Here is a 26329-nt window from a genome sequence, read left to right on the forward strand (position 1 = left end):
ACGTATGTGACTGATATAAAGGCAGAAGATATAGAGGGAGAAGAAGAGACGTATGTGACTGATATAAAGGCAGAAGATATAGAGGGAGAAGAAGAGACGTATGTGACTGATATAAAGGCAGAAGATACAGAGGGAGAAGAAGAGACGTATGTGACTGATATAAAGGCAGAAGATATAGAGGGAGAAGAAGAGACGTATGTGACTGATATAAAGGCAAAAGATATAGAGGGAGAAGAAGAGACGTATGTGACTGATATAAAGGCAGAAGATACAGAGGGAGAAGAAGAGACGTATGTGACTGATATAAAGGCAGAAGATATAGAGGGAGAAGAAGAGACGTATGTGACTGATATAAAGGCAGAAGATATAGAGGGAGAAGAAGAGACGTATGTGACTGATATAAAGGCAGAAGATATAGAAGGAGAAGAAGAGACGTATGTGACTGATATGAAGGCAGAAGATACAGAGGGAGAAGAAGAGACGTATGTGACTGATATGAAGGCAGAAGATCCAGAGGGAGAAGAAGAGACGTATGTGAGGGGTGATCAGCAGTATAAGGAGGAGGAAATCCCTATAGATATCAGCACAGGTGAGTAATAAACACTTATTACAGGAAAGTATCACATATTTTCCTCTCTCAGTCACTACAGCAATCTCTTATCCTACACCCTCCTCTGTCAGTGCAAACTAATGAGGAATATGTATTTTCCCAGTGTGAAGTCAGGAGCCATCAGCCCCTATTATACTCCTGCTCTCCCCCTCACATCATGTCACTGTGTGTTTCCAGCCCAGAGATCTGACCAGTCTCCTCCCCACACTCTCTGGTGTTTCTCATACTTCAGAAGCCATTAGCCGCTATTACACTCCTGCTCTCCTCCTCACATCATGTCACTGTTACCAGCCCAGAGATCAGACCAGTCTCCTCCCCACACTCTCTGGTGTATCTCGTACATCAGGAGCCATCAGCCCCTATTATACTCCTACTCCCCCTCACATCATATCACTGTGTTACCAGCCCAGCAGTCTGACCAGTCTTTTCCCCACACTCTCTCGTGTATCTCATACATCAGGAGCCATCAGCCCCTATTATACTCCTGCTCTCCCCCTTACATCATATCACTTTTACCAGCCCAGAGATCTGACTAGTCTTCTCCCCACACTCTCTGGTGTATCTCATACATCGGGAGCCATCAGCCCCTATTATACTCCTGCTCTCCCCCTCACATCATGTCACTGTGTGTTACCAGCCCAAAGATCTGACCAGTCTCCTCCCCACACTCTCTCGTGTATCTCATACATCAGGAGCCTTCAGCCCCTATTATACTCCTGCTCTCCCCTCACATCATGTCTCTGTTTGTTACCAGCCCAGAGATCTGAAGAGTCTCCTCCCCACACTCTCTGGTGTATCTCATACATCAGGAGCCATCAGCCCCTATTATACTCCTGCTCTCCCCCTCACATCATGTCACTGTGTGTTTCCAGCCCAGAGATCTGACCAGTCTCGTCCCAACACTCTCTGGTGTTTCTCATACTTCAGAAGCCATTAGCCCCTATTATACTCCTGCTCTCCTCCTTACATCATGTCACTGTAACCAGCCCAGAGATCAGACCAGTCTCCTCCCCACACTCTCTGGTGTATCTTGTACATCAGGAGCCATCAGCCCCTATTATACTCCTGCTCTTCCCTTCACATCATGTCTCTGTGTGTTACCAGCCCAGAAATCTGACCAGTCTCCTTCCCACACTCCCTGGTGTATCTAATACATCAGGAGCCATCAGCCCCTATTATACTCCTGCTCTCCCCCTCACATCATGTCACTATGTGTTACCAGCCCAGAGATTTGACCAGTCTCCGCCCCACACTCTCTGGTGTATCTTATACATCAGGAGCCATCAGCCCCTATTATGCTCCTGCTCTCCCCCCTCACATCATGTCACTGTGTGTTACCAGCCCAGAGCTCTGACCAGTCTCCTTCTCACTCACTCTGGTGTATCTCATACATCAGGAGCCATCAGCCCCTATTATACTCCTGCTCTCCCCTCACATCATGTCACTGTGTGTTAACAGCCCAGAGATCTGACCAGTCTCCTCCCCACACTCTCTGGTGTATCTCGTACATCAGAAGCCATCAGCCACTATTATACTCCTGCTCTCCCTCTCACATCATGTCACTGTGTGTTACCAGCCCAGAGATCTGTCCAGTCTCCCCACACTCTGGTATATCTCATGCATGAGAAGCCTTCAGCCCCTATTATACTCCTGCACTCCCCCTCTCATCATGTCACTATGTGTTACCAGCCCAGATATCTGACCAGTCTCCTCCCCACACTCTCTGGTGTATCTCATACATCAGGAGCCATCAGCCCCTATTATACTCCTGCTCTTCCCTTCGCATCATGTCACTGTGTGTTACCAGCCCAGAGATCTGACCAGTCTCCTCCCCACACTCTCTGGTGTATCTCATACATCAGGAGCCATCAGCCCCTATTATACTCCTGCTCCCCCCTCAAATCATGTCACTGTGTGTTACCAGCCCAGAGATCTGACCAGTCTCCTCCCCACACTCTCTGGTGTTTCTCATACTTCAGAAGCCATTAGCCCCTATTATACTCCTGCTCTCCCCCTCACATCATGTCACGGTGTGTGACATTCCCTGCTGGTTACCTGTTGCGTGGCACTTGGGTGACGGCCTTCTCTGGCTTCTGATTCATGGCCTTAAGGGCACACCAATGCTTCGTAATGGAAGTATATTCAGGAGCGTTCACGTCTAAGTAGAAGGACAGTGCGTCTTGCAAAAATCTGGTGCCTTCAGTATCCATTAATATATAATCCTGCAATCTCCAAGGTCGTAAAGGAGGAGCAGCGGGAAAAAGCGAACAGGACCTTATCAGAGGGGTGTGATCAGACCATGAAATTTCTATCGGTAGAAAAATTCAAGTGACCAGGTTCTGCGATACAATGTGATAAGTATGGAGACTGACACAGTACATATTAAAAATGATAAGAATTTATTTCTCTAAGTTACGAGAACCTTCAAATAACAAGGTATACTCAGTTACAATAATAGCAAGAACAAATTAGAATAATCAGCTCTTATCTCAGATGTTTCATGAACTGTCCCAGATGATGGTCATCGATTAAGTAGATTAAACAATATAGTTAAGTCGCCCTCAGGGTCCCTCTTTAATATCTCTGTCTGAATTTATTAAACTGAGGTGGGTTTATAGAAGTCTATATCTGCTGCAGACAGATCTAGCTTCAATTGGAACTAACCTGCTATGTGTAAGCCTCTAGGCTTTATACCCTGCAAGGATACGCTAACATTGTCTTACCAGATATTACATTCAGGTCTGTGATGCTGGGTGCAGTAGTCCTTCAGTATACCATAACTCCTATGTAAGGTAATGCAGTAATATGTTTCTCCTACATACTTGAAATATATTTGTAGTTGATTATGTGCTCATATTGCTTATTATGCTACTGTATAACCTGTGACTGCTTGCTAGTGTGATTGCTGACTTTACTGTAATTCTGTCAGTTTTTCTGTATATTCCAATCTTCAATGCTGGTGCAAGCAGGGTAGGGTCGGTTTGTGTGTCACTTTAACAAAATTTAAAGTGATTGCAGTCTGAAATCGTGTAGTAACACTGTAAAGGTGTATGATTTATTTATCATGTCTAAGAGTGGCAAGGGTGAGGAAAATAAACTTTCCACAGCAGCACCAACACTCATTTCATGTTTGTCTTGCAAAGCTTGGTTAACCTCTCAGAATCTGGTTCAAAATGGATTATGTGCAAATTGTTTTAGCTTTCACCAAAGCATCTTGAATAATCCGAGGCAGGCACAGGTTCACGTTGAACCCCCATGGGCTACTTTTGCACAGACATTATCCAGTATAGCTGAGCGGATAATGCCAGCTGTGATACCAGGAATAGGTTACCCTGTTAACCCTTATATGCAACCTTCCACTTGGGGTTTATTTCATTCTGCAGGGGAAGCGGCAGCCTCTCAAAAAAGACCGGCTGAAAGGTTGGTGGTAAGTAAATCACGCAGATATGAAACATCTTCACAGTCTGCACATGTTTCAGATGAAGACTCGTCAGAGAATGAGGACTCATCACACTCCGGGTCTGCATATGGAGAAGAGGAGGAAGGACTCAGCTCGGTAGACATAACTGAGCTGATTAGTGCAATGAAAGCCATTCTTTCCTTAGAGGAGGCAGCAGAGCCTGTGTTAAAATCCAAGGCACCTGTGTTTAAATGTCCTAAAACAGCTAGGACTGAGTTTCCTGAGTCAGAACAGTTGACGGAAATTATGCAAGAAGCTTGATTTACGCCCAGTAAGAAGTTTAGAATTCCGAGGAAATGGAATTCCAATTATCCTCTTTCGGCTGAGGACTGTTTAAAAAGGGAGGTGGCTCAAAAAGTAGATATGCATGTCATTTGACTGGTGAGAAAATCTACATTACCTCTGCCGTCCACATCCATAAATGACGTCACGATAGGAGAATTTAAGGTTTTCTTAAAACAATTTTTTTCTTGTCTGGGGCAATCATAAGACCAGCCATGGCTTGAGCCTCGATGACAAAGGCAGTGGCGGACTGGGCTGATGCATTGGAGGAAAATCTTTCAATGGCATCTAGTGAGCAAAAATCTCACATTGCCCTTATCAAACAGGCAGCAACGTTTATGGAAGAAGCAGCCTTGCATATGGGTAATATTTCCTCTCAGGCATCAGCTTCAGCAGTAGCCACTCACAGAGCAGTTTGGCTGCATACATGGAAAGCTGACTCACAATCCAAAAAGGTTCTGGAATCTTTGCCTTTTACTGGAGATATTCTTTTTGGTAAAGAATTAAACAGTATTTTGGAGTCAGAAGCAGACACCAAGAAAGTGAAGTTTCTGTCCACACACAAAATCAAACCTAGATTTTCGGCCCTTTCGGAATCAAAGAAATGTGAAAGGAAAGGGTGATGGCAAACAGTCCCAATCCAACAAGTCTGGTAAGACTAAAAAGCATTGGGCTACCAGAGGTTCAGCTTCCAAATCAGAAGATAAGCCATCAGCCTGATGGTGCCGGATCCAAGGGTGGGAGGCCGACTTCTTCAATTTGCACAGATCTGACAGCAGTCTACAACAGATTCCTGGGTGCAAGAAGCGGTATCTCATGGTTATGCATTTGCTTTCAAGGAACACCCTCCTTAAAGGTTTTTTTGCACCAGCCCATCTTCAGTGGAAACGAGGGCCAGGGCTCTACAAGAGGCAGTTCAGAAATTGATTCAGTCAGGAGTGATAATTCCAGTTCCTCCTGCACAACAAGGACAAGGTTTTTATTCTAACCTGTTTTTAGTCCAGAAGCCAAATGGGTCATTTTGGCCCATACTACCAATCTCAAAGCACTGAACAAGTACATTTGGGTGCCTCGGTTTAATATGGAGATTTTACGTTCCATTATTTTGGCCATGGAGCCAGGGGATTTTATGGTATCTCTGAATATCAAGGATGATTACCTGCATGTACCTATAGCACTGTCCCATCAGTGCTATCTCAGGTTTGCTATCCTCCAGCATCATTTTCAGTTTCAGGTCCTACCTTTTGTACTGGCCACAGCTCCCAGAGTATTCACCAAAATTATGGAGTTGATGGCATCTTATCTCCGTCAGCAGGGGATAAGGATTTTTCCATACCTCGATGACTTATTAATCCTGTCTCAGGAATTGCTTCATTGTCATCTGCAACAGACAGTAGCTTGTTTACGGAGACACGGTTGGCTCATAAATTGGTCAAAGACGTCCCTGGTTCGTCACAACAGATGACTCATTTGTGGGCTGTGCTGGATTCAGGTCTTCAGAGAGTATTTCTTCTCTGAACAAAATATCCAAGATTCAGTCAAGGATTCAAGAGCTTCTACACAGTCAAAGGATATCTATTCATGCCACAATGCGTGTAATGGTGTTAATGCTGTCGATATTCGACATAGTCAAGTATGCTCTGTTCCATACGAGGCCTATGCAACGTCTGATCCTGTCCAAATGGAATGGTTGTCATCAGACAAAAACACAGACTATGGTCCTTCCTCTGGGAGTAAGGAGGTCACTAACCTGGTGGCTGTAGACATCCCATCTGGACAAAGGGAACCTCTTTTGGATATCATATTGGGAAATTGGGAGCAGTGTCAGGAAGGAGTTGCTTCCACGGAGAGTGGACCAATGAAGAAAGTTGCCTGCCAATAAATATATTGGAACCTTGGGTCATATACATGGTACTTATTCAGGCAAAAGACATTCTTCAGGGGAAACCAGTCCAGATCTGCTCGGACAATGCAATGCCAATAGCGTACCTCAATCATCAGCAACTTGCAGCCAGAATGCACTTAAGGAGGTAAGTCACACATTAAAGTGGTCAGAACTTCATCTTCCAGCCTTGTCCGCAGTGTTCATTCCGGGAGTCCTAAACTGGGAAGGGGATTTTCTCAGTCGACATGCTATTTATGTAAATGAATGAGCTTTACACCCTGAGGTCTTCCAAATTCTGGTAGACGAGTGGGGGTTACCGGAGATAGATATCATGGCATCACTCCAGAACAACAAAGGCCCCGCATACAGATCAAGAACAAAGGATCCCAGAGCGAACTTTGTGGATGTATTATCAGTAAGGTGGGACTTTCATCTAGCCTATGTGTTTTCCTCCCATCACCCTGTTACCCAGGGTAATGCGAAAGATAAAACAAGGAAAGGGAACTGTGATACTAATAGCTCCGGCTTAGCCCAGAAGACATTGGTACACAGATCTGCAGAGGTTGTCGATGGATGCTCCATTCCTACTCCCTCAATGTCCGGATCTACTGTCTTTGACGGTGTGGCTCTTGAGACTTCCTTCCATCCTGAAAGCAAGAGGATTCTCACAACAGGTGATACAAACTATGCTCAGAGCAAGAAAACCTTCCTCAGCCCGTATTTATCACGGACTATGGCAAACCTATATTCAATGGTGCTGTGACCGGACATTTGATCCTAGGGCGTTCACAGTCTCCAGAATCCTGGCATTCCTTCAGGCAGGAATAGACAAAGGTCTACGGGCGGCTTTCTTGAGAGTGCAAGTGTTAGCATTAACTGTATGGTTCCAAAAGAAAATTGCTAACCTACAGGATGTGCACACTTTTTTTCCAGGGAATGCTGCACATTCAACCTCCTTTTGTTCCTGGGACTTAAGTTTAGTCCTAAAGTCTCTTCAAGTTGCTCCATTTGAACCACTTAAATGAGTGGATCTTAAATGATTGACAGCTAAAGTTCTCTTTCTACTCGCTATTGCTTCAGCTAGAAGAGTTTCATATTTAGGGGCGTTGTTATGACGCCATCCTTTTCTGATTTTTTTAATCCAGATAAAGTAGTTCTCCTAACCAAATCTGGGTATCTTCATAAGGTGGTGTCTAAATTCCACCTTAACAAAGAAATTGTAGTCCTGGCCTTCCAGGGTCCGGACCTTTCTGTGGGAGATGCATCGTTGGACATAGTCCTTGTCTTAAGGCTCTATGTGGATTGTACCAGTGCCATCAGAAAAACAGACACTCTTCGTTCTCCACAGATTTTCACAAGAGAGGATGGCCTGCTGACAAGCAGACACTGGCGAGGTGGCTTCGGATGACAATTTCAGAAGCATATTTTCAAGCTGATCTCCCTGTTCCGGCTAATGTCTCTGCTCACTCTACTCATGAGGTAGGTCCATCATGGGCAGCACAACGTGGTGCTTCTGCAGAACAGATATGTAAGGCAGCCACATTTTCTTCAATTAACACATTCATTAGACATTACGCCTTTGATACCTTTGCCTCTCAGTACGCTTAATTAGGGCGAAGGATTCTCTTGTCCAATCAGGAGCGTCCCCACAACTAAATTGCTTTGGGACATCCCAATGTTATCCTGTGGATAACCTGTGGACCCTGCCGGAGACATATACGTTATGGTAAGAATTTACCGTTGATAATGGTATCCACAGGGATCCCACCCTGACACACCTGATTTGAGGATCCTTTTAATCACTAACCTCTTCCTTCTTGTACGGAAGGGTGTGCTTGTGTGTTCTTCTCGCCTGAGTAGGGCTCTCTATGATGCTCCTGCCTTGAGCTTTGGAAACCACTGATCCAGGAGGCGGGGATATAGGGGACTGACCCATTGCATTCTGGAAGGTCGAAAACTTTTGATCATTGGTGCAAATCCGCGGACACTTCCTCATATCCCAATGGATATCCTGTGGATACTGTGGACTTAGGCGAAATAGAGTTATCAACGGTAAGTCTACTATAACTACGTATATTTGTGGCATGGTGCAGCTGCTTGCTGGGGCACAGGCTTGGGGGTTCCTCATGCCACGTGACACAATGCTTAGAAAATATCTGGCTCAGCCTCTGTACTGTATCCACATGCTCCTGTAACAGCTGGCCTCACGGAATTGGCTAATGACCGGCTCCTGTTACTGAGTTGGCAGCATCTGAGTCTTGCTACCGTCGCCTTAGGTATATAATACATTTATTGAGCTTGTGTATGGAAACCAGCATTCAGAAGAAGGAGGCGGGGATATATGGATGGGCCTGTTGCATGCTGGGAGGCCGAAAGCCTTGACCGATTGGTGCAAATCCGCTGTCGCGTCATCATATCTCAATGTTATCCTGTGGATCCAGTGGACTTAGGAGAAATACCGTTATCAACGCTAAGTTCTTACCATAACGTATATATTTCTCTGAGCAGTCTTCTAAATCAGTTACTTTATCACAAATAGAGACCATGTCTTCCTGAAGGGTGTCGTGATGAAATCAGATCTTTGTGAGATGCAACAATCTCTTTCATCTTAGTCTGTACGAGTGCCAATCTCACTGATATCAGACCTCAAAGCTTCAATGTTAGAGTTAAGTTCTGAAGTTAGTTCAGTCCTTAAATGTAGATAACTTAGAATGTATAGAGCGTAGAGTAACAGGACCATCTAGAGTGTCTTAAGACATATTCAGCCATTACAGCTGGGCTGTGCGTGTGACAAGAAGAAGCAGATGATGATGTAGCGGTCTCAGAAAGACCACCTGAATTCGAGGTACCAAAGAGGTGGACAGGTGGGGCCAATTTGGTACCGTTTATCCTTTCTTGGAGGCATAGTAAGCCGGATCTGCCGTCTTCCCTGCACTCTCAGATGTTCACTGCTGCCAGTAGCACATGTATGAGAAGCAGAAGTATGGCGGCAGCTGTATAGATACTGATATGTAATTCTCTATATCATACCGTACACACATCATCCTTATTACTATTGAGAGAATAGAGGTAAGACACTGATGACTGGAGTGTAACAGTGGATTATAACCTAGAAGATGATGATGATGATTACAGGGTATCATATGGTGTATTGCATGTAAAATACCTTGTTCCACACCTACTCTGCTGTAGCAATATACCTTATATAAGGGTGAGTAACACATGTACAGGCTTACCAGCGTATGAGCACACACATAAAGGAATGCTACCTTACCAATGCTTCCAGGAGTAACGTTAGGAGACGTTTCTCTGATCCATCAGCTCATATGACTGATGTTATTGTTCATCTAGAATCTCCAATTCATATGATATGTTCCCCATCCATTGTTTTACATTGGTGCTGACATAGGACTTGGCGAGTGACTATATCTCCATTTATACTTCATGGTTAGTTACCAGTACAAGAGAGAGATACATCTAAGTCTTATTATAATATTACATTTGTTATTGTGAGTGTTCTCAGGAGGGTGGACACAATGATAGTCTGAGACACAATATTATAAAGCCTTCATTAAAAGATATGTTTTATTATACACACACATTTACAATTAAGTGTCACAGAAAGTCATCTTCTACTGTTTTCAAGATTAATATTGTTACAGAAAATGTCACATTTCCATAATGTATTTTATTTCCAGCAGTTGGACACACAAGCAGGAACATCTCAGAAGGACATCTAATGTTATCCCCGGATTGTGAAATAAAAAATAATGACAGTAAACAGGATTCTCCAGGAGATAACCCCATTACCCCAATTATACATCCAGCTCTATCAGCTGATCCCCCTGATCCTGGGAAATGTTCTCCTGATCACTCTGATATTGGTGCATCTGTTACAGCTCTGAGAGTAGATACAGTGATTCCCTGTTCTATAGATGCCAAATGTTTTACACAGAACACAAAGCATATTAACCCACAGACAGTTAAGGTAGGTGAGAGGCCATTTCTATGTTCTGAGTGTGGGAAATGTTTTACATACAAATCATATCTTCTTAGACATCACAGAAGTCACACAGGTGAGAAGTCTTTTCCATGTTCTGAGTGTGGGAAATATTTTGCACACAAATCGGTTCTTCTTAGACATCACAGAAGTCACACAGGTGAGAAGCCATTTCCATGTTCTGAGTGTGGGAAATGTTTTGCACGGAAATCACATCTTGTTAGACATCAGCAAAGTCACACAGCTGAGAATCCATTTCCATGTTCTGAGTGTGGGAAATGTTTTGCACAGAAATCACTTCTTGTTATACATCAGAGAACTCACACAGGTGAGAAACCATTTCCATGTTCTGAGTGTGGGAAATGTTTTGCACACAAATCAGCTCTTGTTAAACATCACAGAAGTCACACAGGTGAGAAGCCATTTCCGTGTTCTGAGTGTGGGAAATATTTTGCACACAAATCAGTTCTTAGACATCACAGAAGTCACACAGGTGAGAAGCCATTTTCTTGCTCTGAGTGCGGGAAATGTTTTTCCTGGAAATCACAACTTGTTACACATCAGCAAAGTCACACAGGTGAGAATCCATTTCCATGTTCTGAGTGTGGGAAATGTTTTGCACACAAATCAGATCTTGTTGCACATCAAAGAAGTCACACAGGTGGAAAGCCATTTCTATGTTCTGAGTGTGGGAAATATTTTGCACACAAATCAGTTCTTCTTAGACATCACAAAAGTCACACAGGTGAGAAGCCATTTTCTTGCTCTGAGTGTGGGAAATGTTTTAATCTGAAATCACATCTTGTTACACATCAGAGAAGTCACACAGGTGAGAGGCCATTTCCATGTTCTGAGAAATAAATCAGCTCTTGTTGCACACAATAGACATCACTCAGGTGAGGAACCATTTTAATCTTCTGGAGTATACTCATCATTGCCATGCATTGTTCTTCAAGGTTCTTATCCTATCCTATCCTTTTTGCAATATACATGTTACCACTGGGTGAAATAATCAATCTACCACTGCTATGCAGATGACCTGATCTTTTGCTCCGGGTACTGAGAATCCAGTACCAATCCTAAATAGTTGTCTAGCTGAGCTCTAGGTGTGGTTGATGCCAGTTGGCTGTGACTCAGTCCTGGTGAAACAGGTCCTTATGATAGAAGCTCACTAACAAAGGGCAGGGCTACAGCTCACCTTTGCAAACTAACCAGACTATCGTTTGGGGGTACAAAGTTACAAAATGCGGATCATGTGCAAAATCTTGGTGTCCTGGATGGTGGAGTGACACTTAGACATAAGGTATCAGCCACAATCAGATCCTCATCTGAGGAACATAGCCAGACTCCAGCACTTATTTCCCTCAGAAGATCTACCTACAGTCATACATGCACTTGTATCATCACACATAGACTACTGTAATGTCCTCTACCTGGGTCTCCCAGCAATAGAATTACACCGCTTGTAGCTTGTACAGAATGCAGCAGCCAGGCTGTTACCTAACCAGCCCGTTCCTGCCACATAACACCCATTCTCTACTCCCTTCACCCGCTGCCTGTAAGATGGTGATTCTATTACATAATCTTACTGACTCTCCCAGCCCTACATGACCAGGGTCCATGGTACCAGAAGCAGCTTCTGCCTTGTTACTGCCCTGCTTGCTTACTTCCATCTGCAGATGAAGGACTATTACCAGCAGTACCAAGAATCCCCAAACACTGCTGAGATGTCGGGGGAGACAGGGTGGTGGCACTAGTGCTGTAGTGGGGGCTGCCAGAGGCACTGTCTATGGGTAATATTGTCCCCAAGCAGCGCTGAGGTGGCAGAGGAGGACATGGTGGCTGGCAGCAGTGAGGGGGAGACAGGACAGGTGGCAGTAGTGGGGGGAGACAGGGAGGGTGGCAATAATGGGGGAGACAGTGAGTGTGGCAATAGTAGAGGGAGACAGTGTGGTGGCAATATTGGGGGGAGAGAGTGCAGGTAGTAGGGGGGGAGACGGCTGTAGGCAAAGACAAGGTGGTTGGCAGTAGTGGGAGAGACAGGGTGGTTGGCAGTAATGGGGGAAGACAGTGCAGATGGCAGTAGTGAAAGGAGACGTGGCAGTAGTGGGGGGAGACAGGGCGGTGGCAGTAGTGGGGGGAGACAGGGCAGGTGGCAGTAGTGGGGGGAGACGGCAGTAGTGTGGGAGACAGTGCAGGTGGCAGTAGTGAAAGGAGATAGAGCTGCGGCAGTAGAGGGGGGAGACAGCGCGATGACTGAAAGGAGACAGGGTGGGTGGCAGTAGAGGGGGGAGACAGGGCGGTGGCAGTTGTGTGGGGAGACAGGGTGGGTGGGGGTAGACAGTGCAGGTGACAGTAGTGAAAGGAGACAGGGCAGGCGGCACTAGTGGGGGGAGACGGCGGGTTGGCAGTAGTGTGGGGGGACGGTGGGTGGCAGTAGTGGGGGGACAGGGCAGGTGGCAGTAGTGGGAGACAGGGCGGATGGTAGTAATGAGGGGGGACAGTGCAGGTGGCAGTAGTGGGGGGAGACAGGACGGGTGGCAGTAGTGGGGGGAGACAGGGTAGGTGGCAGTAGTGGGGGGGAGACAGGGTGGGTGGCAGTAGTGGGGGTGGGAAAGTGCAGGTGGCAGCAGGGGGAGACAGGGTAGGTGGCAGTAGTGGGGGGAGACAGGGTAGGTGGCAGTAGTGGTGGGGAGACAGGGTGGGTGGCAGTAGTGGGGGTGGGACAGCGCAGGTGGCAGTAGTGTCCAGAGTAGAAAGTGGATTATGACCCTCAATAAATGTTCCCAAGATTTAATGCTCCTAGTTATTGAGGAAGCAACCAGGGAACGGTTGGCTACAAAGGAGAAGATAACCCAGTTACATCAGGAGCACGACATTAGAGATGAGCATATACCGGAGTGGTTAAAAAACCTAGCGACAGAGGTGGAATCTCAAACAACCTTATTAAATTTAAAAAACAAAAACGCACCAAGGTACAACAGGACTATGATCAGCACAGGGTGTATGCGTGGCTAAGTAACCAGACTAACAGAGGTCAGTCTGGACGACAGCCGCACCACTGGAAAAAAGGGCCGTGGCATTATCAATCTAGCACGTCGGCTAGTGAAGCAGAGGAGCATACCCCTGGGAGACAGTCATCACATCGGGAAGTCCCTTTAGGGGTGCGTACAAGGGCAATTATAGCCGGCAGAGAGGTGCCCAGGCGAGGGGGGCAGAAGAGACGGCAGGAGAGGAGCAAAAGGAAGTACACGACCACCCCGGGCCAGGAACAACTGATTTATAATTTATCTTCAAGGACGTTATCTCCGGCTGAAAATCAGGTTCTTCTAAAAGGACTATCTTTTGTTCCAACACGGTCATTTGACCAATTTCAGTGGAAGATAGACTCTTATAAATTAACGAGGTCTTTAAAATTAAAAGAGCATTTCTCCAAGGTGACACCAGAGGCAGCAAATGTGTATGATAATACTCTTCCTTTGCAGGTGAGAACGTTTCTAAATCTATGTTTGATCTATATTCTGTAAATCCATCTATTAGAACGTTTGGCAGAATGTTGGAAACGTTACCAGGTGAATATTCTGATTCCATACATTCTAATTTGTCAAAAGCAGAATTTGAAGCTTTGAAGGTGTTAAGTGTATGTGAGGATATCATCATTCGTAGTGCTGATAAGGGGGGGGGGCAATTGTGATTTTGGATACATTGGATTATAAACAGGAATGTAGACGTTTGTTGTCGGATAGCACTACCTATAAAACACTGAGACTTGATCCTACATCTAAGTTTAAAGGCGAGCTGGATACCCTACTGACACAGGCGGTGAAAGATAATATATCGCTATCGGTAAGTAAGGCCTTAACAGTGGAATATCCGATAACCCCTGTGTTTTATGCTATTCCTAAACTACATAAAGACCCCAAGAAACCCCCTGGTAGACCAATTATCTCTGCCAGGAGGTCTCTAAATGAACCTCTGGCAGTATATTGCGATAGTTTTCTATAGCCATGTATCCAAGACACACCCACTCACCTGAAGGACACATCAACCTGGTTGAGAAAATTAGTGGAAATAGGCAAAGTCAATAAAGAAACAGTTTTGGCGTCGTTAGACGTTACGAGTCTTTATACATGCATCCCGCATAAAGCAGGGTTATCAGCAGTAAGGCATTTGATTACTAACAATCCCCATTATAACGGGACAGATATTGAGTTCTTTTTATTATTGCTAGATTTCACACTTACTCATAATTATTTCTTGTATGAGAAGGAGTTCTTTATTCAATGTACAGGTTGTGCGATGGGGTCGGCCGTAGCGCCGGCCTTCGCAAATTCATACATGTGGGAACTTGAGAGAGATTTATTTTTGACGAACCCAGGCATATCAGCTCAGTTAACTCTATACCTTAGGTACATTGATGACGTCATCGTTTTTTGGAACGGTGACGAGCCTAGTCTGTCTAGTTTAATTGAAGAGCATAATGGCACAGACAGCCCGATTAAATTTACGGCTACTATGGACAGGAAACAGGTTAACTTTCTGGATGTGTGTATCACTTTAAATACAGGAGAGATTGAAACTAGCCTGTTTACTAAGCCTACCGATAGAAACAATCTATTGAGGGCAGACAGCTTTCACCCCAGATCGACTACACAGGGGTTACCCTATTCCCAACTATTACGAGTCTGTCGGATTAACAGTGATAGAGATGAAAGGGACAGACAATTAGATGTAATGATACAGAAGTTTAGTTTATCCAGAGAGGTTATAGAGCTACAGATTTAGAGAAGGCAAAACAGAAAGCCTTAGCTAAGACACCTGATCAATTATTAGTACCCAGGAATAAGAAAAGTTTACACAATAGATTCCCGTGGGTGACACAGTTCAATGCTAGCAGCCCATATTTGGGTAAACAGGTGAAAAAGCTGTGGCCTTTGGTAGCCAGAGATAAGGAATTGGGAAACACATTTGGGAGTAAGATCCTATTTAGCTACTCTAGAAATAGAAGTATCAGAGACATGGTAGTTAAGACCGACCTGTCTAAATTTAATACGGAACCTACACATTTTCTGAAACAGAGAAAGGGTTGTTTCCGGTGCAGTGCATGTACGACATGCAGCTTTCTAAATCCAGGGGAATATTTTCAACACCCACATTTAGACAGGGTAAAAAATATGCCATCCGGTTTTCACTTTCATGTAAATCCAAGTTCGTTATTTATCTACTGACATGCCCCTGTGGGCAGGGGTATGTGGGAAAAACGGACTGTGAGTTCAGGATCCGTATGGCCCAACACAGATATGCGATAAGGGAGGCCATTAAGTCTGGACAAAGTGAGCAGCCTGTAGCAAGGCACTTTGCACAGGCAAGGCACAGTGTAGCCACATTGCGATACAAACTGATTGACCATGTCCCACGATCTATGAGAGGGGGGGACAGGTCTAAGAAATTGTTACAGGTTGAAGCAATGTGGATTAATAGATTGAACACCATTTTTCCGAAGGGTCTTAATGAGACAATTAATTTGAAATGTTTTCTGTGAATTCAGGAATCATAGTGGTATACAATAAATCTTTCTGTAACTGTTATCAGCGGGATTGTTTTGAATATAAACAACAGCATTATGAAATGTGAGATATTAACCCAGTATTGTGATACTCTGCTGAGGTGGACGGGTGCCTGATAAATGATGGTGCTTTTATATTCAGTTTTATTTTTTGGTTTCACTTTTGTTATTTTGTCACTATTGATATTGTTCATGTGATGTAATATAAGAAGAGGATTTGCGTTGCTATGTATTTACACTCAATATGGTTGTTTTGTGATTGTATTGGTAACCATGGTGACTCTGTCTGCGGCTCCAACGCGCCAGCTGGGCGGGCCGGTTTGTTATCACTTCCGGTGAGACAGACCCGGAACTCGGGCGACGCAGAGTGGAGCGTCCTCGTGGGTATGGTATTTAGAAACTGTCTTTCATGCATGTATGTTATCCTGACGAAGGGGCTGCGTACCCCGAAACGTAGAGGTTTCAATAAACTATTTATGCACTTTATGAAGTCTCCGTGTGCCGCCGCTATCTGGACAGTATATATATATATATATATATATATATATATATATATAAAACATAACATAAATAGTGCCCAGCACTCCTGGTCCTAAATGTTTAGCTGCCTGGGTGCCCTCCACAGCGGTATGTATGTACAAACGAGGAAGAAATTGCGTCACTCCAGGTCTTAAGGTGATAAAATCTTTTTTTAGTGTAGTTTAAAACATCACAAAAACCAATGTTTCGGGGCCCGTAGCCCCTTTGTCAAGGTGTGTGTAGTGTGAAAAGTGCAAACAATCTTACCTTATTAAGCCCTGTGCAGTAAGTGAGGAAAGGTGAGGAGGAGCTTCGCCCGCGCCGCCATCGCCGCCGGGCACCGGGACACTTCCGGCATCCAGTGGACTCCTACGTCACACCCTCCGTCCGTCAGTTTCCGGTGTCCCGTGGCTGTGGCATCACGATCGGGTCCTGGCGCGGTTGCCATAGCAACCTGTGCCGCTCGCCAATGCGCGCCAGGCTCTGCAAGAAAAGGTGACATAGTGCAGTGGTATTTAGTGCAAAAGCTCCTCCTCACCTTTCCTCACTTACTGCACAGGGCTTCATAAGGTAAGATTATTTGCACTTTTCACACTACACACACCTTGACAAAGGGGCTACGGGCCCCGAAACGTTGGTTTTTGTGATATTTTAAACTACACTAATAGAAGATTTTATCACCTTAAGACCTGGAGTGACGCCATTTCTTCCTCGTTTATATATATATATATATATATATATATAGTTACAGAGCTACAATTACACAAGAAGCAGTTGTGGTTACAAAAGATTCCATTACAGCCAGCATACATACATTAACCTTTCCCATAGAACATTTCCTCAATCTCTCCCTCTCAGCAAGCAACAGCAACTAACTATCTAAGTCCTAGAAACTGCCTATATTGGGGGAAGTACATGTCTGGGACCGGGTGTTCTGTTATTGGTACAGGGGAGGGTGATGACTCTCATTCATGATGTGTTATTGGTCAGTTCATATGCAAGCAACGTCTAGCCTTGGATATGACATCATAGGGATTAGCCACTGATTTCTGCTGCACATGCTTTCTCAGGAATGTCCTTTGTTCTCATTAGAATGGTGGCTTCATATTCCTACATTTAATCATAACTAATCATTGCAATGTGCTACAATCTAACCACAGCTATCAAATTTACACACTCATTCCCCTGATCATTTTGACACTAAGCATGGTTTGTCTTGTTCCGTTCCAATAATACACACACACATATATATATATATATATGATGTTATAACTCTTATATAAATACATTATAATGTCTGGTGCTTGACATCTTTAATTTATGTGTTGTATGAAATATGTGTTGAATATATCTTTGTGGCTTGTCTGTGTGAATGCGTATGTTACCATATATCGCTGTGCATGCTGCGTAAATTCAAATGCACAGAGACGCATCTGTTTGGAGTTTGTATTTGCTGTGTATGTAATATTTTTGACTTCGACAAATGAATGTATGCACTTTATATAATTCATTGCGCTATATAGTCACTTATGCACAATATTTATATCATGCATGCACCTTATATAATGAATGTAAGCACTTTATATAATTCAGTGCACTATATAGTCACTTATGCACAATACTTATATCATGCACGCACCTTATATAATGAATGTATGCACTTTATATAATTCAGTGCACTATATAGTCACTTATGCACAATACTTATAGCATGCATACACCTTATATAATGAATGTATGCACTTTATATAATTTAGTGCACTATATAGTCACTTATGCACAATATATATATATCATGCATACACCTTATATAAAGAATGTAAGCACTTTATATAATTCAGTGCACTATATAGTCATTTATGCACAATATGCATACACCTTATATAATGAATGTAAGCACTTTATATAATTCAGTGCACTATATAGTCACTTATGCACAATATATCATACATGCACCTTATATAATGAATGTATGCACTTTATAGAATTCAGTGCACAATGCTTATATCATGCATGCACCTTATATAATGAATGTATGCACTTTAATACATATTACACATATGGACAGACAAAACATCAATAAATACTTTGATTATACAGTATGTGACAGTTTTGGCATACCCATTTACACTCATGTACAATTACTCTTATTAATAAATATTTCATATTAATATGCAATATTTATTTCACTTATAATGTGGTAATACTGTATATAAACCACATGGTGAGATTACTTTTAACAATAACAATTGTATTTTTTATAACAATTTAATGCAATGCAGGTACAGCACGGACATATTGCGGATGGAACATGAGTTTGGATTGATCAATATGTGACATGGAAATTACTGGCGGTGGTAGACTCACTGAATTTAATGCAGCTGCTGGAGATTATCAATAGCCCTGTATAATAGAATGGCGAAGTCAAAAATATTCGAAGTCAAAAATATTACATAGAGAGTACATACAGACTCCACACATTATGAGTCGCTATGCTTGCAAATACGCGCAGTGAGCACAGCAATATATGGTAACATATGCATTTACACAGACATGCCACAAAGATATATTCAACACATATTTCATACAGCACATACATTGAACATACCAAGCACCATACATCATAAAGTTTTAAATTCTATAATGGAATATAATGTCATGTATGTGTATCACTGGAGCAAAGCAAGATGGACATGTCGTGCTTGGTGTCAAAGTAACCAGATTAATGTGTAGATTCATTTGATGCCTGTTATTAAGCTGTAGCACATTGCCATGAGTAGATATGATTGAATGTATGAATATTAAGCCACAATTCAACTGACGATAAAGGACATTCCATTTAAAGCATGTGGACAGGAAACTCAGGCCAGCCCTTTAGATGTCTTCAAGGCTTGCATATGAACTGACCAATGACTCATGAATCAGAAAGTTCCCTCCACTAGACTAATAACAAGAGAACTGTGCACACCCCCAACTCTCAGGGTATAGCTGATCACACACACAGAGCCGGCTGCCCTTTTTGTTCCAGATGATGGTGGAGATGCTGTATGTCCAGTGGCTGCATGATTTTACTGAGAGAGTGATATGGAGTTGAGTGTATTTAAGCAAAATATGGTAATTGTATTGCTGGCCGTGTATGTATTTGAATTAGTTTGTAATAACTACTTACTGTGTAAGTTGTAACCATGTAACTATATATATACTGTACAATGTGATATATTGAATACATATCCTTTTAATAACAAATATATATACATCAATGAGCTTTGGAACTCAGATAATGTGTGGGTGTATTGTTTTCTCTTATGGGATGCAGTGTTTTTTGCGATATATAGTGCACATTCATAGCACATGGTAATAAGATGCGCAGGCATCCACAGTATATAATAGAGCTGGCATTTAAATATTTGTTAGAAAATAATTTGACTTGCACAATGGGGACACAATTAGGAGTAACGGACGTGGTATTGGAAATCACTTTACTATGCAGGTATTGGCTACCAAACCTATTAACATCATTCCTTCAGTTTTCTCCCCCTATTTAAATGTGGTATTAGGCAAGCTCCGTTTACTATAGTGCCCTGAGGAAGCCTATATGAGCGAAATGCGCATTGGTCATCTATAGTGATATGTTCCTTGCATACTGTATAATCACATACTAAAGTTCACTATCATGAGCATTAACCTGTGATATTAATGGGAGCGCAATTATTTCAATAAAGAGTGAGGATTTATTATATTTTTTTATATTTGAGAACTCAAATTGCTATGCTACACATATGAGATGCTTTGCCTACTAAGAGAATTGTCTGTTGGTAGCCGGGATTAAACTCCATGCAGATAATAGAGAATCCTATTGGTAGCCATATATATATCTGGTTACACCACGGATACAGACTGGAACACTGATACAGAGAACCAGAGTGCAGGCATTCATCCGGCACACACTGCGGCACGATACATTATACTGGCCGCTGCTATTACTATGGCAGACACCCTTCCCTGATAATAGTGATTTATTCACACTGATCATCCATCTGAATAAGAATTTATATTTCATGTTATGTATGTACAATGTGATTTATGGGAACGAGTCAGACGGTATGAGGATGTCTTATGAATTGCACTTACAGCCACACAATCATATGGTTGTATGCTAGCATCTAATTACATTACATTGCAGCAATTACATTGTGATATAACTGTGGTATAAAGATCACTACATTATAATCCTTCACCTTGTTCATATTGATCCTCATACAGGGTAATCAATGTACTTCCATTATACTGATTTCTGCCCCCATGTGTTATGGCTGATTAACATTGACTGCTCGATGCTGCATTCATTTGGAAACAATAACACATTCTATGCAGAATAATAGAGACAGTCACACACTGGTGTATCCACAAAGTAACAATCATTACAATATTGTAACAGTGCACAAACTTACCAGACAGGATTACTTTTCTCTAAAAAGATCCAGTTCTCAGCACTGTAATATTGATGTCAGCATAATAATCACAGGTTATAATACATACCTAGTACTGTTAGAGTACCTGATGCAAACAATATTTTATTCAATATAATACTCTTTATTTTTCATATCTTTTCACATATTCCTTTATTTTAATACTTTGCTTGATATTTGTAATAAAGGACATTTCAGTCCGAATAATACATATCGATACATCAGACAACTAGTGGTAATAAACTATTATTATGTAACATTGCGGGTGCAGCAAAATAATGATCGCACCTTCCGCTCCTTCATTTTCTCTATTTACACCCAGACTCATCTATTTTATATGGATTGGACGGATACATCAAGTAACAAAGAAGGTCGGGAGGAAATGTTTTTGGAGACGTTTACCCTTTATTCACACATTACCATCTGAGGTAAAACACTTAGACAAAGCTTTCAGTTCCCCTCATGGTACAATCTGGCTGTGTTACACAGGTACACCTTATTACACAGCTAGTTTCCTCTAATGTATACTATACTCTGACTCCGGTTACTGCTCGGAGTCTTGTTCTTATGTATCTGCATCTCCCTGTCACATGACTCTGTACCTTATTACACAGCTAGTTTCCTCTAATGTATATATACTCTGACTCCGGTTATTGCTCGGAGTCTTGTTCTTATGTATCTGCATTTCCCTGTCACATGACTCTGTACCTTATTACACAGCTAGTTTCCTCTAATGTATACTATACTCTGACTCCGGTTACTGCTCGGAGTCTTGTTCTTATGTATCTGCATCTCCCTGTCACATGACTCTGTACCTTATTACACAGCTAGTTTCCTCTAATGTATACTATACTCTGACTCCGGTTACTGCTCGGAGTCTTGTTCTTATGTATCTGCATTTCCTGTCACATGACTCTGTACCTTATTACACAGCTAGTGTCCTCTAATGTATACTATACTCTGACTCCGGTTACTGCTCGGAGTCTTGTTCTTATGTATCCGCATCTCCCTGTCACATGACTCTGTACCTTATTACACAGCTAGTTTCCTCTAATGTATACTATACTCTGACTCCGGTTACTGCTCGGAGTCTTGTTCTTATGTATCTGCATTTCCTGTCACATGACTCTGTAACTGTGTAACTCCTGTCACTGAGCAATGTATTATATAATGATTTTATGTTCATCAATAAAAATTATTATAAAAACAAAAGTGGAAGGAAGAGGCAACAACTACAGACCAGCGAGTATTACATCAGTAGTAGGAAATTGGTGGAAACACTCTCAAAAGAAAGAGTTGTAGATTATCTCAAATCCAGCAATTTACAGGATCCCACACAGCATGGAGTCACTGGGGGGAGATCATGTCACACAAATCTTACTGACGTTTCTGTGTGACTAAAGTGATGGATGAAGGTGGAGCCGTGGATATAGCCTATCTAGACTCTAGTAAGGCTTTCACACTGTCCCACATCGCAGACTGCTAAATAAACTCAGAAGCTTGGGATCGGATACTAAGATTGTTGAATGGATAAGAACCTGGTTGCAGGACAGACAAAACGGAGAGTTGTAATAAATGGAGTGCATTCACAGGAGGGAAATGTTACCAGGAACCCCAGGGTCTGTGTACAACGTTTCGGATTTATTATCCTTCGTCAGGTAACAACATCATGTTGTTACCTGACGAAGGATAATAAATCCTTTCCTGGTCGTTTTTGAAGGAGTCCGTGAGTGCCGCTTGTAACTCTGCTACATTATTACATAACAAGAGGAGGGCACCCGGCATATTGCTCTGTTGTTTTATTTGGAGTGCCGGTTGATATATATTGCTTATATATATATATATATATATATATATATAAAATTATGCCCCAGGCTGATTACTGCTTCTACAACAGATATAGGGGCTTATGTGACAGCCTGTGAGCTACAGACGTGGGGTGACACTGGCACACCTGCACATATATAAAGTGGCACTCATTATTAGGCAGAGCGGAGGTGTGTACCTAGAACGTGACAGTCAGACCGTATCCCCATCATTAGGTAATAGGCACTAACCCCTGTCACCTCCAGGCTGGTACTCCCACACTCCTCTGGGCGATCCAATTCCAGAAACTACTACTCCTGCTAGAAAGTGACCCCCCTCCCTCCCCCATCCACACAATGAGAGCAGGTGATCTTACAGAACAGATAACAGGGAAACAACAGAAACATAAAACTACAGGTATAAGATGTAATGTGACACAAGTAATAGATGTGAGAGGTCACATAGAGCCGGGATCAGGATACGATGTGTAATGAGAGGTCAGACAGAAAGCTTCCCCCATGTTGGTTGGTAACGCTGTAGCCCTGTTCTTTGTTGGTGAGACTCTATCATAAGGACGTTTCACCACAACTGGGTCACAGCCAACTAGTATCACCCACACCTGGAGCTCAGCTAGACAGCCACTTAGGATTGGTATTGGGTTCCGAGTACACAGAGCAAAAATAGGAATTTAATACCTACTGGTAATCCCTTTTCTCGTAGTCCGTAGTGGATACTGGGGTGGTATTAGTACCATGGGGTATAGATTGGGTCCATAGGAGCCTGGCACTTTAAGAAATCATTAGTGTGTGCTGGCTCCTTCCCTCTATGTCCCTCCTAAGAGACTCAGTCTAGGAAAACTGTGCCCAAGGAGACGGACATACTTTCAGAGAAGGATATAAACACAAATAGCGGTGAGGTAACGAACCAACACACAACAATAACAAAGATAGCAGAGCTAATCAGAACAGAGGAAAGCAACGCTAATATAACAAAGGATAGCAAAGCTAACCAAACATGGAACAGGAACAGCAACAGCAGAACCCAACCAAGAACACTTACACCTAGGAAAGCAGGAACACGAAGCACAGAGGCGGGCGCCCAGTATCCACTACGGACTACGAGAAAAGTAATTACCAGTAAATATTAAATTTCTATTTTCTCTAACGTCCTAGTGGATACTAAAATGACATTATTACCATGGGGAAATCCCAAAGCTCCCAGAACGGTTGGGAGAGTTCTGAGACCCCTGTAAAACTGCCTGACCAAACTGAAGGTCATCTCTGGCCAAGGTGTTGAACCTGTAATACTTTACAAACGTGTTTGAACCAGACCAAGTAGCTGCACGGCACAACTGTAAGGCCAAGACACCCCGATAAGCCAACCAGGAAAAACAGACTGATCTTGTGGAATGGGCCTGGATAGAACTCGGAAACGGCAGTGCTGCCGAAGAATAGGCTTGTTGAATGGTCAACCTGAGCCAACGAGCAATGGATTGCTTAGAAGCAGGATGACCAATTTTGGTGGCATCATAAAAGGACAAAAAGTGAGTCAAATTTTCGATGAGCAGTCCTCTTGACGTAAATCCTCAAAGCCCTCACCACATCCAAGGACTTTGGAGCAATGGAAGTGTTGGACAATACTGGAACCACAATTGGTTGATTTACGTGAAAAGCAGACACTACTTTTGGCAAAAACTGCGGGCGAGCCCTGAGCTCCGCCCTATCCCCGTGAAATATAAAGTACAGGCTCTTAAAAGGATAAGGCCACCAATTCCTATACACTTCTAGCAGAAGCTAAGGCCAGCAACATGACCGTCGTCCTCGTCAGATATTTCAAGTCCACCCTATGTAAGGGTTCAAACCAGTCTGACTGGAGGAAGGCCAAGACCAAATTGAGCCCCACGGAGCTGTGGGAGGGACAAAGGGTGGCTGAATGTGCATAATACCCTTTAAGAAGGTCTGTACCTCTGGAAGTACAGCAAATTGTTTCTGGAAGAATATAGAGGGCCAAAATCTAAACTTTGAGTGAGATTAGCCATAGGACCTTATCCACACCTGCTTGCAAGAAAAGCAATAAATGGCCGAGTCAAAAATCCGCAGAAGGATATTTTCTACCCTTGCACCACGAGAAATAATTCTTCCAGATACGGTGATAGTGTTTAGACGTGACCACCTTACGGGCCTGGACCATAGTGGAAACCACCTTTGATGGGAGACCCTTTTTTGCTAGGATCTCCCTCTCAACTTCCAAGCCGTTAAACGTAGCCACAGTAAGTCTGGATAGACAAACTGTCCTTGTTGAAGAAGGTACTTGTGTATTGGTAGAGGCCAGGGATCCTCCAGAGACATGGTCTGGAGAACGGTGTACCAGGCCCGTCGGGGGCCAATCCGGGGCAATTAGAATTGCCTGAACTCATTCCCTTTTGAGTCTTTTTAGAACTCTGGGAATGAGAGGGATTGGAGGAAACAGGTATACAAACTGGTAGTTCCATGGTGCCATCAGATCATCCACTGCTGCAGCCTGCAGATCCCTCATTCTGGAACAGTACCGACGAAGCTTCTTCTTGAGATGAGAAGCCAGTAGGTATATCTGCAGACAGCCCCACCTGTGAATCAGTTGTTGAAACACCTGAGGATGAAGGCCCCATTCCCCTGGATGGAGGTTGTGCCTGCTGAGGAAGTCTACTTCCCAGTTGTCCACTCCTGGAATGAAGATGGCTGAGATGGCCCTTGCGTTGGCTTCTGCCCAGAGGAGTATCTTTGACACCTCTCTCATTGTGGCCCTGCTCCTTGTTCCTCCCTGTCGGTTGATGTATGCCACCGCCAAGGCGTTGTCCGACTGCACCTGCATGGCCTGAATCTGAAGGAGATAGGAGGCTTGTAGAAGAACATTGTAAATTGCCCTGAGTTCCAGGACATTGATGGGAAGAGCAGATTCCTGACTCGACCACTTCCCCTGAAACTGGAACCCTTGGGTCACAGCACCCCAACCCCAGAGGATGGCATCAGTTGTCAACAGGGTCCAAGACTGGGTGCTAAAAGTCCTACCCTCCACGAGGTGAGAGAACTGCAGCCACCATAACAGGGAGATCTGTGCTTTTGGTGAGAGAGTTATACTCTGGTGCATGTGCAGGTGAGAACCTGACCACTTGACCAGCAGATCCAGCTGGAACGGACGTGCATGAAAACTACCGTATTGTATTGCCTCGTAGGGGGTTACCATCTTGCCCAGTAATTGAATGCAAAGATGAATCAAAACCTTGCGGGGCTGGAGCACTGAGCGGATCATATCCTGGAAAGTCAAGGCCTAGTCCATCGGAAGGAATACCTTCTGAGATACTGTGTCCAGGATCATTCCCAGTAATTGAAGTCTCTGAGATGGTTCCAGGTGAAACATTTGGAAATTTAGGATCCATCCATGGTCCATAAGCAGGCGAGTCGTCAAGTCGATGCTGTGTTGCAGTTGTTCCCTGGACACCACCTTTATCAGGAGATCATCCAAGTATGGAACAATGATGACTCCCATCTTGCACAATTGTAGCATCATCTCCACCATGACATTTGTCAATACCCTTGGAGATGTTGAGAGACCAAAGGGTATGGCCTGGAACTGGAAATGTTGATCCAGAATAGCGAACCGAAGGTAAGCCTGATGGGGCAGCCATATTGGGATATGAAGGTAGGCATCCTTGATAACCAGAGGAACTCCCCCCTCCTCCAGACTGGCAATCAC

At 43.4% G+C, this 26329-nt stretch overlaps 2 protein-coding genes across 2 annotated transcripts in view; one reads left to right on the forward strand and one right to left on the reverse strand.

Annotated features, from left to right (window-relative positions):
* Positions 1 to 26329, reverse strand: part of LOC134983780 (oocyte zinc finger protein XlCOF7.1-like) — a 122254-nt gene that overhangs the window by 67182 nt on the left and 28743 nt on the right. The window lies entirely within an intron of this gene.
* LOC134983791 (oocyte zinc finger protein XlCOF6.1-like) lies at positions 128 to 12073 on the forward strand. The gene is made up of 2 exons (XM_063949425.1): positions 128 to 589; positions 9936 to 12073. Exons 1-2 carry the CDS (start codon positions 448 to 450, stop codon positions 11096 to 11098), a joined length of 1305 nt encoding a protein of 434 aa, XP_063805495.1. The 5' UTR covers positions 128 to 447; the 3' UTR covers positions 11099 to 12073.

The sequence above is a fragment of the Pseudophryne corroboree genome (assembly GCF_028390025.1).
Source record: "Pseudophryne corroboree isolate aPseCor3 chromosome 3 unlocalized genomic scaffold, aPseCor3.hap2 SUPER_3_unloc_24, whole genome shotgun sequence".
NCBI lineage: Eukaryota > Metazoa > Chordata > Amphibia > Anura > Myobatrachidae > Pseudophryne > Pseudophryne corroboree.

Excerpts from the sequence above, each read along its gene's own strand:
- LOC134983791 (XM_063949425.1), top strand. The coding sequence starts at position 448 with ATGAAGGCAGAAGATACAGAGGGAGAAGAAGAGACGTATGTGACTGAT. Across the intron at positions 590-9,935 it reads CCCTATAGATATCAGCACAG|CAGTTGGACACACAAGCAGG; the intron begins GTGAGTAATAAA and ends TTTTATTTCCAG.